Here is a 16011-nt window from a genome sequence, read left to right on the forward strand (position 1 = left end):
CACATCGCCAGCGAGCTCAGCACAACAAAAAATGGAAACGGAAAAAAGAGAAAAAATGAAGGAGAAAGAAAAAAGAGAGGATAATAGAGCAAAGGAACAAAATGGTGAACCCACTAGACCACCGTCAATATGCCGGTGGTCGAAGGTGGCAATGATGAGCATAAAGCAGCAAACCTGATGAGAAGATGGATCGGCGAAGGAAGGCAACGAGATGGAGCCGAGGGACATCGATTAACACCAAGATATCAAAATTTAAAACTATGAACATGCGCATATCACAACTAAAAACTAAGAGAAGGGACAGTGATTATCTTCAACTTAATGCACGGACATATCATAAGTAAAACTATGAAGACACACAACAATGATTCCGTATATTTTATCGAAATAAGAATTATCAATATATAATTTGGAATAACAACACTCTAATATTAAATAATAAACGACAATAGTATAACAAATAAAAAATAATATTTCATCTGTCTTATATTAATAGTTTCCAGACAAAAGAGACACATTTTAAAAAATCTCATCCTTATAATGTACTTTTTATCTTACGCTACCCTTTACCTTTTATTTTTTATCTATTTTTTATTTTATTTTATACGTAAAGTCGAGAGCGAAAAGTAATTTTATCTTATTAATTTTATTTTTTGAAAATTGGATTATTAATTTGGAAATGAAATAGTTTAGTATCATTGACGGAGTCGTATATAAAAATAAAAAATACGGAGTAAATGATTAAGTAAGCAGGAGGGGGACCCATTGTGACAATAAAGTTTCTCCTCTTTGGCGCCAATTTCACTCTTTGCGGCATCATCAGCATCGTCTTGTTCTACCAACCAAAACCCTAGCTTTATCTCAATCGATTTCGCACCAAAGTTTTGTTGTTTAAAGTCTCTGTAATGGGCGAACCACGCCCTAAGCGCCCCAAAATCACAAGGTCAGTCCGATTCAAAACCCTAATTGCGTATATTTATTATACATATTTCTTAGGTTTTAACTGCACATCATGATACTAACGATTAGATAGTAAAGCTCAACACTTTCAGTAATTATGCAGATATGAATGTTATATACACATATTAGCAACATTATGAACCTTTAATTTGATATATATATATGTTTTACCCTAACTTAGGAGTAAGTTTTAGGGTTTTTTCTTTTTTTTCTTTCTGATTTATAATTAAAATCAAAATCAAATCAATATAATGTAAGTCTTGACATACATTAACATGAGTATCTCAGTCAGATGCAGCTGAAAATTGAAAGGAGTGAAAGAAATATAAGTTATCATTTCTATTCATTTTATTGACTTGAACAAGTTTATATGATATTGAACTTTATTCAGTTCCTTCTTTGTAAAAGTTTTGAGACTAATTATGATGGTTGATGTGTTTTTTATCATTATAATAAAGGTTCTGTAGTCATGCGTAAACAAAATAATCGTGTTTATGTTTTGTTGATCTTACTTTATAATTTCTGTTCCATTGATAGGGGCGAAGATGATTATGTGCCTGGGAATATCGTGGAGATCGAGATTGGCAACTTCATGACGTTTAATCATCTGGTATGCAAACCAGGCTCTCGTTTGAACCTTGTGATTGGACCAAATGGGTCGGGTAAAAGCTCTTTGGTTTGTGCAATTGCTATTGGTTTGGGTGGCGAACCTCAGGTAATATATCCTACTTTTATACAAGTATTCTTCTTTTTTTGAACTGTTTCTAAGAGTTATGTTTTGGCTTTATGAAGCTTCTTGGTAGGGCTGCAACCGTTGGTGCATTTGTGAAACGTGGAGAGGAGTCTGGTTATACCAAAATTACCTTGAGAGGTGAAACTCCAAATGAGAAGATTGTTATAATGCGTAAAATTGATGTGCGTAATAAGTCTGATTGGCTATATAATGGTAAGTTGTTTTTATGTACTTCCTAAGTTACAACTGTTGTCTATCTACTTATGAGTGGATCAAATTAGCTGTTTTATCTTATGTGTGAAATGAGTCAAATCAAGTTATTTTAGAAGCGGAACGGGTTGGAAGCTGGCCAATGTCTGAAAATAGTCTGTACAACCTCCTAAGTCGTTACTGTTCAAAAGACTTGATTTGTAAGAAAGCAATATTGCTTATGTAATCACACACGTGGGTCCAAGCTATTATGATTATTTGCAACAACAAACTTTTCGTTGGTATTGAGACCACGAGTGAAGTTCTAATTCCTATCCCTAAACATGTGTTTGATGCGTAAAATCCCCACATGATATATGATTTTATCACATGTCTTTTTGATATTCAACACTGATATCTAGTTGCCACTATTACTGATGATATTAATGAGATATATAAATTCTTCATGACATCTTATCCAAACTCTTCTTTTTCAGGCCGAGCAATATCCAAAAAAGAAATACTTGAAATTATCCAAAAGTTCAATATTCAAGTCAATAATTTGACTCAAGTGAGCTCCTAAGGCTCTTAAAGTTGCATTTTACAGACTCGTACATCTTGTGTGATTTAATTTAATTGTTTTTTTTCTTTTATTTGTGTGTGGAATGCTTAGTTCTTACCGCAAGACAGGGTTTGCGAATTTGCTAAGTTATCTCCTGTGAGACTTCTAGAAGAAACAGAGAAGGCTGTAGGTGACCCTCGACTTCCCTTCCTGCATCGTTCTCTTGTTGATACAAGTGCTGAATTGCAAAGATCTGAACAGGTATGTTAACAAACTTGCTATTGATGGTCAATATTGATATTTGCATGATGTTTCAAATGTGTTTACACATTTTTACTTTTTCCAGGCTGTTCAGAAGAATAAGGAAACTCTAGGTCAGCTAAAGGCATTGAATGCTGAACAAGAACGAGACGTAGAGCGTGTACGTCAACGGGATGAACTATTAGCAAAGGTTTGTTGGTAACTTATCTTTATCTTTTATTTTGATAATCTATTTGAATTTGAAATTAGCTTGCGGCAATTGAAGATTTGTGTCCATACAGGCTGAGTCTATGAAGAAGAAATTGCCATGGTTGAAATATGACATGAAGAAGGCCGAGTATCTTCAGGCTAAAGATCAGGAGAAGGATGCAAAAAAGAAGCTGGATGAAACAGCTAAATTGTTGAAAGAAATTAGTGACCCTATCGAGTATGTTTAGTTTTTTTTAATATGCATAGAAAGGTTGTTCATTTCATATTGGTATTATTATCACTTATATAAATGCTAATTCAAACAACAATGGAACTCAAAAAAATTTGCACGCAAGGTAATAGTATCCAACTACCGAGTACCTCGATGACATGGAGCTGATGTGTCAGTAACTTTGACCATGCTGGTTTTGTCCTCAACTTAGAAGTTCATAATAATTGGTTTTTGTTGAAAGCTTTTACCTTTTTTGTACTTCAGTAAAGTGTGTTACCCAATAATTAAATTGGAACCAAAGGGTTGTTTCTTTTTAGCTATTCTCTTTTTTATAATTTATGGGCTAGATCATATAATATGTGACAATGTGTTTATAGGAAGCGGAAGCAAGAAAAAAAGGACCATGACACTAAATACAAAAAAATTGGAGACCTTTTAGAGAAAGTTGAAACGTCCTATAAGCAAATGCAGGAGAAAGAAACCCAGCTGGTATGATATTTGAGTGTTTAGTATTATCATTTTTAAATCATTTCTTGTGTTTATATATGTATTAATGAAATACACACATACAGACACACATATATTTGTAGTGAAACTTTATTCTTACGTTTCATTGCATATTGTAAGCTGTGGCATAAAATATCAAGCTTCACCCTTTAATTAACTGTGAAGGTCCACATGTTTTCACCATTTTATATATGTGTACTCTTTTTGTATACATATTTTGATCGAACGTCAAGAAAGTGTTTTAACCATTTTTTTCTTTGTTCTGTTTTAATTGGAACCTATCTCCCTATTATACATGTGCGTATATATGTATATATAATATATGTTATATATTTATCTATTAAAAATTTTATATTAAAGTCGTGTGTACTGTTTAGTGTGCCAAAGTGAAAGGAAGGTATAGTGAAATGGAGGATTTGGAAAGGCAAGAAGCTTCAAGGCAGGAGAGAATTGCAAAAGCTGAAAAAGATCTCGCAGATACTGAGTTGCAGCTGCAAAATCTTCCACCTTATAAACCTCCTAAAGAAAAAGTTGTAAGTCATACTTCTTATAACCCAACTTTTTTTTTTCTATTTCAGAACTCGTGTTATTATTAGGCTTTTTTGTTTTGCAGGAAAAATTAGGTGCTGCAATATTGGAACTAGAAGTGTCTGCAAAAGACAAAAGAGATCAAAAGAAAGAAAAAGAGACGCTTCTTGATCGAAATCGATCGTCAGCAAGGCAAACTGTAGAAAAGTTACGAGAAATGGATAATATAAAAAATAAACGTTTACAGGCGTTAAGAAATGCTGGAGCGGATAAAATAAATGATGCTTATAACTGGGTTCAAGCACACCGACATGAATTAAGAAAGGAGGTGTATGGCCCTGTGTTAATTGAGGTACATTAAACGGTTGTACGTAATATTCTATTTGATGAATTTACAGGTATTGTGCATTTATTTCAGATTGGTGTTAACGATGTTTCAGGTTAATATCTCAAATAAGCTTCATGCTGCTTACTTGGAAAGTCATGTTCCACGTTACATTTGGAAGGTACTTTACAATTGCAACTTTTTTTTTTTTTCGGCGAAAAAACGATAAAACTTTTATAACCAAAAAGGAAGTTCATCAAAAAGATGAAACCTCCTTAAATGTACAACATACAAACTATCGAGCTAAACTAAACCAACAACCTAACCAAAGCTCACAACATTAACACAATAGCACGACCAAACATTTATTATCAAGCTAAACACAAATCATTTATTATTTATATATTTTTATATATTTATGATTACGTATTATATATTATATATATGCAGGCTTTTATAACTCAGGATGCTGCTGATCGTGACTACTTGTTCAAGAACCTTAGGTCATTTGACGTTGCAGTTATAAATCATGTGGCTGATGAACGTCGCAACCCAGAGCCATTGCATATATCTCAGGAGGCATGTCATGTCACTGTCGTTTGTTTGTTTGTTTGTTTGTTTGCCAATTTTTTTATGTGTGTGTGTTTCTGTATTATATATACAGTTATATACACACACACACACACACACACACACATATATATATATATATATATATATATATATATATATATAGAGAGAGAGAGAGAGAGAGAGAGAGAGAGAGAGATAATCAAGAGGGAAGCACTTTTTTGGTGGGAAGTGGGGGGAAGAATTTTTTTCGTTTTTTTCGAATTTTTTTTTTAGGCATCAAGATTACATGAAAATATGAACATTTAAAAAAGACACTTTGTGATGTGATGAATGTTATTATTTTGGCGGTAAAACGCTCGAAGAAAAAAATGAAAACATTCAATGCATTGAATGTTTTGATTCTGACTTTTTTTTAAGGGTTTAGAAATTAGGGGGTTAAAAATTAGGGTTTAGCTATTAGGGTTTAGAAATTAGGGTTTTGGGTTTAGAAATTAGGATTTAGGGTTTAGAAATTAGGGTTTAGATTGAATATTTTAACACGAACGGTTTAGAGTTTAGGGTTTAGGGTTTAGGGTTTTGGGTTGAGGGTTTACGGAGTAAACCCGAAAACCCTAAACCCTAAACTCTAAATCGGGCTAAATTCGAAAAAAACACTTCACACAAGATGAAAACAAAACGATGCAAATAAACTCAGCAGCAAAACATTCAATGCATTGAATGTTTTTATTTTTTTCTTCGAGCGTTTTCCCGCCAAAATAATGACATTCATCACAAAGTGTCTTTTTTAAATGTTCATATTTTCATCTAATCTATAATGTTCGTGAACAAAGTTTTTTCAAAAACGAAAAAAAAAAAATTTGCTTCCCCCTTCCCCCAAAAAAGTGCTTCCCTCTTGATTATGACCATATATATATATATATATATATATTACTACGCTTTTAAAACACAGTGTTGATGGGAACATGTATTTTCATATTGATAAAATCTGCAGATGTCATCCATTGGTCTATATACAAGGCTTGACCAAGTATTTGAGGCTCCATATGCAGTGAAGGAGGTTTTAATTGGTCAAGCTGGTCTAGAATCTTCGGTATGCTTTTTTTTGAAATCTGGAAATGCTTTTTATATTTATCTAGCAACTTTAGTCTGAAAGTGTGTTGTTTTAATCGTTCAACCAGTACATAGGGACTAAAAAGAGTGATGAAAATGCTGAAATGGCACACAATTTTGGAATAATGGATCTTTGGACTCCTGATAATCACTATCGTTGGACTAAATCCAGATACGGTGGTCATGTTTCTGCATCTATGCAGTCCGTGAACGACTCTCGACTTCTCTTGTCTAGTAAGCTCTTCACAATATGTGAAACATGTTAAAATAAAAGAAGATCATTACATATGTTTTGCATTATTGAGTAAAAAAAATTATCTCATATTTGAGAGAATGTGTTTATCTTTTCAGATTCTGATGGTGAGGAATTAAACGATCTTCGAAGAAAGAAGAACGAGATGGACGAGACCATTAGTGTACTTGAAGCAAGTTTAAAGTCAATTCAGAGTGAGATAAAGGAGTTGGAAGATGCAGAAGCTGAACTTCAAAAACAACGAGTATGTTAACATCACTACAATTCACTTTGAATTATATTTATATATAATATATATGCATTATATCTATCTTCTAATTCTTTAATGCAGGAAATCATCCTTAAGGAAGCACACCTTGAGAAAAGAAAGCTTACTGATCTACAAAGCCGTGTTAGTAAGTAACCCCATTTCTTATCTTCACACAAATTTTATAATAAATTCTTATATTCTTTTACCAAATTATTATGTTTCTGTAGATCAAAAGAGGCAAAAACTGAATTCAATGAAAAAGGAAGACGATATGGCTACTGCAATGTCAAAGCTTATCGAAGATGTTGAGAGCTTGAATATACAGAGATTTAAATGTGTATTGGAGATTAAGGTAGATTAGATTTAAATGTTGGACTAATCGGCATTTTCTGCCACGTCATAGTGTGAAAAAGATTTTGGCTTTCTTACTAATCACGAGTGTTGTGCAGAATCTACTCACTCAAGCTACTACTTATAGAAGAAATTATGCTGAAAAGTTCATGAGCTCCATTGAACTTGAGATTAAGGTAAGTAAGCCATTTAAAATGATAGCTGTTACAATAACATTACATCCCTCACAGTTAACAGCTTTCAACGTTAAACTCATCATTTAGCTACTCAATTATTCAATTTAGAAATGAACATTGTCAAAATATGGGCTTGATTTGTTAAAACGGGATTAGGATCTTCTATTCAACATGTCTTATCCCACTTTTCCTTTTACTATGTATTTCTAAGTAGTCCAAACTAACTTAAATAATAACTCATGTTGTCTTGAATTTTTATGGCAGACTTATTTAAAAAGTTAGTTTTATGATTTGTTAGGATAGTATTAGTATCTATGATTCTCTGATTAATTATATATTACTTAGTTTTTCTTGTTTTTTACAAAATAAAAGTATAAAAGATTGCTATGATATCCACATAGTTTTTTTTTGTTATTTAGAAAGGAACAAAAGAAATATATATAAAACATGCATGTTTACTAAAATGTAGTGTTCTTTATCTTTTGGCTATTTCAACACTATATTTTGGTTAAGAGTATCGGGTATGAATAGTACTACAACGTTGTAAAAGGTTTTCTTTAATTAAGGTAACTTATCATATTAAAGTTGACCATATGTAATATATGGTCAAATTCATGAAATTGTCATAAAAAAGTTGTTGAAACCTAATCTCAAATGATCATGATAACTTGATTGAACTTATATATTAGAAAATTATCATGATATATTGAGCAATTTATGATCATATTACTTCACAAATTGAATATAAAAAGATTCTAAGTTATGAGTTTTGTATTTTTGTTGTTAGAAGGACAAAATGTGCGTTGTTTAACCTCATTCTTTTTTATGTTTTTGTTAACAATTTGGGGTTATGGTCAAATCTGCTTAGGATACGTACCCTGCTATACCCCAAATAACCGAACCCATAAGCACATGATACAGGGATTCGACAATGTGCAGAAGCACACTTTTAGATAATAACAATACCATTCACATAGTTCATACTGAAGTTATGTTTGACTGCTGGCTATACTATAGTTATGAAATTTTGAGTACATATATGCAGAAGTACTTGCATGAAAGTCCATTGTGTATTTCTCCAACCACGTGTTTCACTTAATATATTATACTTTTGAATCATGTCTAAATTAACATCATTTTTTTCAGCATTGCGTGTAGTCACACTCACACATCTTTATGAAATGTTGTAATGATCTAATGCTTGGTTGTTATCTGTTGGTCAGATTAAAGAGATGGAAGCTAGTATTAAGCAACAAGAGAAGCTCGCGTTGCAAGCTTCTTTACATTTTGAAAACTGTACGTATCATCTCACTCTCACATTTTATTTTTTGTTATTTATTTTGTTTTTAAAGGTGATAAGTTCAGAATTAACAGATGTGTACGTTCTATCTAAAAGTTTCCCTTTTTTTAATTAGGTAAAAAAGAAGCAGAGGAACATCGACAACAATTGGCAGCCGCAAAAAGAGCTGCGGAATCAGTTGCAGTTATTACTCCGACTCTCGAACAAGAGTTTCTTCAGATGCCTACTACTATCGAGGAATTGAATGCTGCGATTCAAGATATTACGTCTCAAGCCAATTCTATTCTTTTCTTGAACCACAACATTTTGGAAGAATATGAGCGTCGTCAGAGAAAAGTAAACTTTTTTTTTCCCTCTTTAATAGTCATATTTAGCATATTTATACTTTGTTTTATTATGTTGATTTTTCCTTGACAGATAGAGGAGCTTTCTACCAAACTAGAATCAGATGAAAAAGAATTGGCTACTCGTTCACAAGAATTGGATTCATTGAAGGTTAACAAGTTTATCTTTAATTTAGAGGTGGCAATTTGGGTTAATCTGAGTTATCATCTCTAACAGATTAAATATATAAAAAGTACTTAAAAAGGAAAGCGGTCCTAGGTTTCTTAAAGTGTATTTCGGAAGCATAAAACATCCTAAATCATTTTAGTCCCAGATTTGGTATCTTTAAAAGATTATAATTAAAAACTTCGTGGCACACTACTTGGTAAGAATTTCACATTATTGTAGGGAACTGGGTTGGGTAAACCAGATTGGTACAATGGTTTCCCATTTTGACCCAACTATCATTTGCCACCCTTTAATCTATATTTATTAGACCTGCTTTATTTTATTGCTGCAAATACTATCTACTTTACTGGTATATTGATCTATGGATTTCTAAAAAGAACGGAAATTTTTAAACATTATATGATTTTTGCTGCTTCAGGGGAGATGGCTTCCGACGCTAAGAAATCTAGTTGCTCAAATAAACGAGACGTTCAGTCGGAATTTTCAAGAAATGGCTGTCGCTGGAGAGGTTTCATTGGGTATGTCTAACATAACAATTTTCATTTATCAATTATGCCTTCTTATTCTTTTTGATATATTCAAGGTTTCGTGTTTCTGGTTATAGATGAACGTGGAAACGATTTTGACAGCTATGGAATTCTTATTAAAGTGAAGTTTAGGTAATTGCAAGTCAACACTTTTTTCAGAGTCGATTTTTCTGAACTATCGTGTTTAAAATTACTTTTTGTTTCACAATGAAAATCAGGCAAGAAGGAGAACTTCAAGTTCTTAGTGCTCACCACCAGTCCGGAGGGGTAACAATGTCTTTTTATTAATTATATCGAATTTTGCATATTTTGCTGTTATATATGACCAGTTTTTCTAAATCATGTGTAGGAGCGTTCAGTTTCAACGATACTTTACCTTGTTTCACTGCAAGACCTCACAAACTGCCCGTTTAGGGTTGTTGATGAAATAAACCAAGGTTTTTAATTGTATATGATGCGTTGATGAGATGTTGTAATTTTGACTTACACTAAAATAACTATATCTTTCATATTTAGGTATGGACCCTATCAATGAGAGAAAGATGTTCCAGCAGTTAGTGAGAGCTGCAAGTCAAATCAACACACCCCAGTAAGTATACTTTCAGTTAACTTATCGCGTTTCATGATGAATTCTTGAAAGTTGTTAATGAGTCTTATGCTTATATAGGTGTTTTTTGCTTACTCCAAAACTGCTATCTGATTTGGAATACGGTGAGGCGTGTACGATTCTGACCGTAATGAACGGCCCATGGATTGACCAACCCTCAGAAGGTTACATATACGCTTTAATTAATTAATGCAATAATAATATTATGACATTATTATATTGTATGTTGTCACTTACAAATTTCGAATTCTGTTGCAGTGTGGAAATTTGGAGGGAGTTGGGGTTCTGTTATGGGATTAGTAGGAGAAAGCCATTTGATGACAACTGTCGAATAAATGTCTAGAGGAATTAGAAGCCGTTTATGAAGTGGATGAATTCAGTCTGTTTTTTGTTTTTTATAATTTTTTTTTTTTATCCGTCAGTGTGAAACTGTGAATGTATATATTAGATTCATTAGAACGGAAGTGAGTAATTAGCCTTCAAACTTTTGGTTACAGTTTGTAACTTTTGGATATATGTGGTCCGAAGTAGGCGCCACATGTAACTATTGTGTTATTACGCCTTTTTTGTTTATACATTTGATGTGGAATTAACATCAGGTTTCGTTCCTGTTTCTTGGTTTTAATGGCTTGTTTTACCCGGTATGGTCTCACTTTTATGTCTGTTTCTTCATTTTTATACTTTAATCTATATGCAGGAAGTTTTTTGGTTTTGAAAACCGGATATAATAACCGATTAACTGGTGGTTGAGAAGACAAACATGAATCCACACCGGTAGGGTTTTCACCACAGCGAAAAAACAAACATGATCTTGTTTCTATTTTTTAGTTTCATTTCTTCACAAACAGCAATTAGCATTAGTCGTTAGATTTGTTTGTCTTGTATATATTATATACACGTTATCATTATTTTGCGTTTGACATTTCGTTTCCTCTACCGGATGGCTACCAAGCAGTCTAAAAGGTCCAATCAATATATTATTCCTTACGATGGCTATATATTCAAAAATGATGCTAGTTTTGTTCAACATGGTTATTGCCTATGGTTGACGCATTGTAACCATCCGTTTTCTCATATAAATACATTAATAAATGAATGCATGAATTAGAACTATAAAAATTACTCCGTATTACCTAAAAAACATTGCTTCAAACGCGGATTGACTAATTAGAATTTTTGATAAATCGATCAGATATATGTATCGATTAATGTATACAATACAAATTTTTATAGTAAAACTTTGCTGAATTTATTAAAAAAAGGAAAAAGAAAAATAAGGTGGATATAACACCACAAACAAATACTCCGTAACAAATCGTCACCTAGGATATACGTAGTATAAAATAGTTAAGTATGTCGTTAGTTTTTTTTTCACCTCTAAAGAGAGACTGATTAAAAATGTATGGATAGTCCTGACCTATCTAATCTAGTTGGTCATCCACACAACCCTCTATTCATCTCTTACGAATTATTAACCCTTATATTTATATTTATATTTATATTTATATTTATATTTATATTTATATTTATATTTATATTTATATTTATTTATATATATATATATATTTTATATATTTTTTTACTAAAAGACACGTGGAAATGTGTAGTTTTAGTTGTTTTAGATTGTAGTTTCGAGTTTGCGTTCATACTACAATCGGTCCTTCAACTTTGGCTCAAATTACACAACAACCCCTCAAGTTTACACTTTCTTAAGGTACAAAGTGTAAAAATATAATTTTATTAAAATAAAAAAAACTAACTCCCCCGAATTTATAACGGGCCCTATCTTCTCGCTCGGTGCGAGTTAAATTTTTCCGAGACTACGGTTCAACTCGAAAAAGTCTCACGAACTCAACGTTAAGTTAAATTTTTCCGACAACACCGTTACACTCGAAATTTTTTTATGAACAAAACGAAACTAACTACGTTCGAAATGGACACTTTTTAAAAAACGCTTAAGACAACGACAACTAAAACGGCGCTTAAGACATGAGCCGTTTTTTCCTCTGTAAATACACAACGCTACGTTAAATATGAATACACAGGCCGAAAGCTCCCACCGCGTCGCGCGTGCCGGATCCGGACTAGTTTTATCTAATAAAGGAGGAATTTGCTGACATCACTAAAACTGATGCAACACATTATTGTTACATAATAGAAAACCCCGTGAGGATTACTTTATTGCTTATGCGTATTTATAGTTACATAGCAAAACCCTAATTGATAAAACCCTAATGGACCGAGCCCACAATACAATTGGGCTGGACCAATACTAATACTTTAACACTCCCCCGCAGGCCGAGCGGCGAAATCGCGAATGCTCGGACTGAAAGGTAACGCTAAGTACAAAATAAAAATAAATAAAAAATAACTCTTTTTTTCTTTTGTTTGATGCACCGAATAGACTGAAATTCGCGGATGTGGTTTCATATTGCTTGACTGCGTATTCCTTTTCCGTAGCGTTTTTTTTTCTATTCTTTTACGCCGTGGCTTGCTTTGCCTAAGGATTGAGCAGGACTTGGGCATATAACTTTTGTCGACGATAATAGTCATCTTCAACGCTGTAAAAGAGAGTTTTTTTTTTTTCCTTTTTTTTCCAGGGTTTGAAACCTAGTCAAGCTAGGCGGCTCAGCCCCACGCCGCTTATTATTATTATTATTATCGTTTTTTTGTTAACACGCTAAAAAATAAGAAAGAAAGGATGAAAACACATAGGCAGCATTCTGAAATTTTTTATTTTTTTTTTATTTTTTTTATTTACTATCATCGGAGCATTGAAAGGTAAATGCAGATTTTTTTTTTTTTTTGAATAAAAAATAACAAAAACAAAAATAATATGGAGTAGATGTAAGGTGATGGACAGCTAGTAAAACATTAAAGAAGATATGGTTTGTGATTTATGAAAAAAATAAGTTACACGGCTGGCAATTGAGGTGGCGGCAAGCCATCCTTAACTACGTAGTAAGAGAAGAAAATTAAAAAAATTTAAAAAAAAAAAAACAAAAAGAAAATAACAAATAGATGGTGACATAAGAAAAGAAACTTGGTTGCATTTGACGATGATTACACGAAAGTTTGTGACGGCTACGGATTTAATCTACTACGAATTATAATTTGAAGATATAATATAAAGAAGAAAGAAAAGAACAAGAATAAGAATTGGCGATGAATTATTTTAGATAGGGATACTTGAGGGGGCGGTATAGAGACAACGGCTGGAGGTGACCGAATAGGTCTTGGAATCAGACCCTAAGCTCTTGATACCATGTTACATAATAGAAAACCCCGTAAAGATTACTTTATTGCTTATGCGTATTTATAGTTACATAGCAAAAACCTAATTGATAAAACCCTAATGGACCGAGCCCACAATACAATTGGGCTGGACCAATACTAATACTCTAACAATTATCAGAAAGTTTATGCGGATAAATTGGTGACATCATTATGATTAATATCAAATATTTAAATAGGTAATTAGAATTAGATATATTAAAGCTGTAGAAATTTAAATACGTATAATCAAAAGATGAAAGTGTCCAACTCACGCCTCTTTTTCTTATTGGGTTACTGGTAGATGATTTTACTTCCCGAAATGTTGAGCCACTCCCCTTTACCCTCTATTTTAACCAGTGTCGTAAAAAACCCGATTACTCGTCGATTAATCTCCGATTAATCATTTTTAAGAGCAATCCGTTCTGATTTTCAAAAATCCGTTTAATTAAACGGTCAACGTCAATTGATGAGTCAAAATCGAATTTGGTAATCAAAGTTGGTCAAAGTAAAAAATGATTAACATTTTAACATGAATTTACTCTAAAACGTTATAGTTTTTGAGCAAAATGAATAATTTTAGACAATTATGTTAAAGTTTATTTTTATATTTATGATTTTTTCTATATTTACACATATAATTCTTGAAATATAATATTTAAATGTATACAGTACAATCCGATTAATCCGCGAATTAACGATTAATCCTTCAAAAGTCCTGACCGATTAATCCACGAATAGCGAATTTTGCAACCTTGATTTTAATTATTAGATTTACCGTATCTTAAACCATACTATATGAGTTAAATGGTACTCATATTAGTTAATAAACTGTGTACGAGGTATATCCAAAGGCTAAAACTATATTGGAAGGATAAAGAAGCTTGATCAATCACACATCGAAAAAGATTAGTTAATAAATCTACGTATTAAAAAGTATATGCATATGCATGTTAATAACAAAGAACATCTGTGACTTTTTAAAAATGTTTATAATGACAATTTTTAGAGTTGTCATTAACATATAAAAATAGATGTACATTTTAATAACTATTTTTTATACTTTTTACTATTATCTTTTTAATTATTAATTATTACTTGCTTATGATTATTTTTAGCGGTAGCAAAATGGGCATGTAATGGACTTTGCCATTAATAGAGTATCGTTGCTTTTTGATTTGAATGTTGTAAAACTGCGTTCCGTTTATTATTCCCGTCACTCTAAATTAGTTTCTTTGTCACATTATCAGGGAGAGGATGGATGGAAACCACGTAACTTTACGGGACTATGCGAGAAACTCCTAGCAAAAAGCCAGTCTGTGGTATTATGATGAACGTTAATTAATTTGTTGCATAAATAAGAAAATGTTACATTTTTCGATTTTTATTCATGATAAGAAAATATTATTTTTTTCTTTTATAAAAATGATATATCAGGTTGCTATAGACCCTAAAAGCTCGGTGGGCGTTCAATCTGTTACTGATGCAGTTGAATATCTTCATTATGGTAAAAGTGTTGGCAAGGTATGTATGTAAGTGCAAACATATCAAATTCTGTTTCACCTCACATCTATTAGAAATTGAGAAACCTTACCTGATTGATTGAATATGTAATTTTACTGCCAGGTGGTTGTTTGCATTGATCCAAGTTTCAGTCAACAATCGGCTAAGCTTTAAGGTTACTTATACTGTTAATAATAATAAACATAGAATAATCATATATGCACACACCAATAGATGCAAATTATTTGGAAATGACGTTAAGAAATCTTGGTGTGAATAGTATGTTTTCGCGACTAATATATATTTTTCTTACGTTTTTACAAAGACTCGAGAATTTGTGCTTGAAAGTTTGATTATGAAATTGAATTGCATCAATAGTATGATACATACAGTGAAAGGGATTTCTAAGTTAATGAATTATATATAATTTGTTGGTTTTATTGCTTTGGTTTTGGATTTTCACAAAACTTCTACCTTGTACAGTTTACATATTCGTTTGATGGGCAATTATTCTCCCCCAACAATAGTTACAAATAAAAGTAAAAGAAATAAAAAATGGCAAATGACTTTGAAGGACAATCTGAACAGTAACTATTTTTAGCTTTAGTATTTTTAAATAGTTAGTTGATTACTTCTTAATTTGCTTATTCGTATTAAAGTTATTACATATAATTTATTACTTTAGTTCATAGTTTTAGAGGGTAAACTGTGAAGTGATTTAGCTAGGAGTTTGTATTTTAAGTAACTGATTTAATCAACTATGATCTTTGAGGCTATCTCAAAGGAATCATAATGTTGGAAACTAAACTTGATTGTGGGCTATTTGTTTTGAATTTGGGCTTGCAAGTATACAAATATTTTGAATCAAGATTATAGTCCATTATGTAGAAACTTCTTGTAATATGTAGTAGTGAAAGTGTGTAGAATGTGTGTAGAATAATCTTGTAAAATATCTAAGTCTAGAATTATCATGAGAATACTTAGGAAATATCTAGATATTAGATGATGAAGTATCCTAGACTAGTCCATGGTGTAGTATAAATAGATGGATTCACCTCTCATTTGTAATTAAGCAACAAAGCACTTCAA

The 16011-nt window shown here is 32.0% G+C and overlaps 1 protein-coding gene across 1 annotated transcript; it reads left to right on the plus strand.

The window, feature by feature from the left end:
• Nucleotides 1-745: 745 nt before the first annotated feature.
• Nucleotides 746-10759, plus strand: LOC139843828 (structural maintenance of chromosomes protein 5). The gene is made up of 28 exons (XM_071833986.1): nt 746-943; nt 1498-1675; nt 1753-1906; nt 2380-2453; nt 2556-2705; nt 2791-2895; nt 2987-3132; nt 3504-3615; nt 4011-4166; nt 4247-4513; nt 4602-4667; nt 4937-5065; nt 6051-6149; nt 6238-6403; nt 6521-6666; nt 6754-6817; nt 6900-7024; nt 7122-7199; nt 8423-8495; nt 8615-8835; nt 8917-8994; nt 9431-9530; nt 9617-9671; nt 9758-9806; nt 9889-9976; nt 10056-10128; nt 10207-10310; nt 10405-10759. The coding sequence occupies exons 1-28, from the start codon at nt 906-908 to the stop codon at nt 10479-10481; spliced, it is 3171 nt and encodes a 1056-aa protein (XP_071690087.1). The 5' UTR covers nt 746-905; the 3' UTR covers nt 10482-10759.
• Nucleotides 10760-16011: the final 5252 nt, after the last annotated feature.

The sequence above is a fragment of the Rutidosis leptorrhynchoides genome, chromosome 4 (assembly GCF_046630445.1).
Source record: "Rutidosis leptorrhynchoides isolate AG116_Rl617_1_P2 chromosome 4, CSIRO_AGI_Rlap_v1, whole genome shotgun sequence".
NCBI lineage: Eukaryota > Viridiplantae > Streptophyta > Magnoliopsida > Asterales > Asteraceae > Rutidosis > Rutidosis leptorrhynchoides.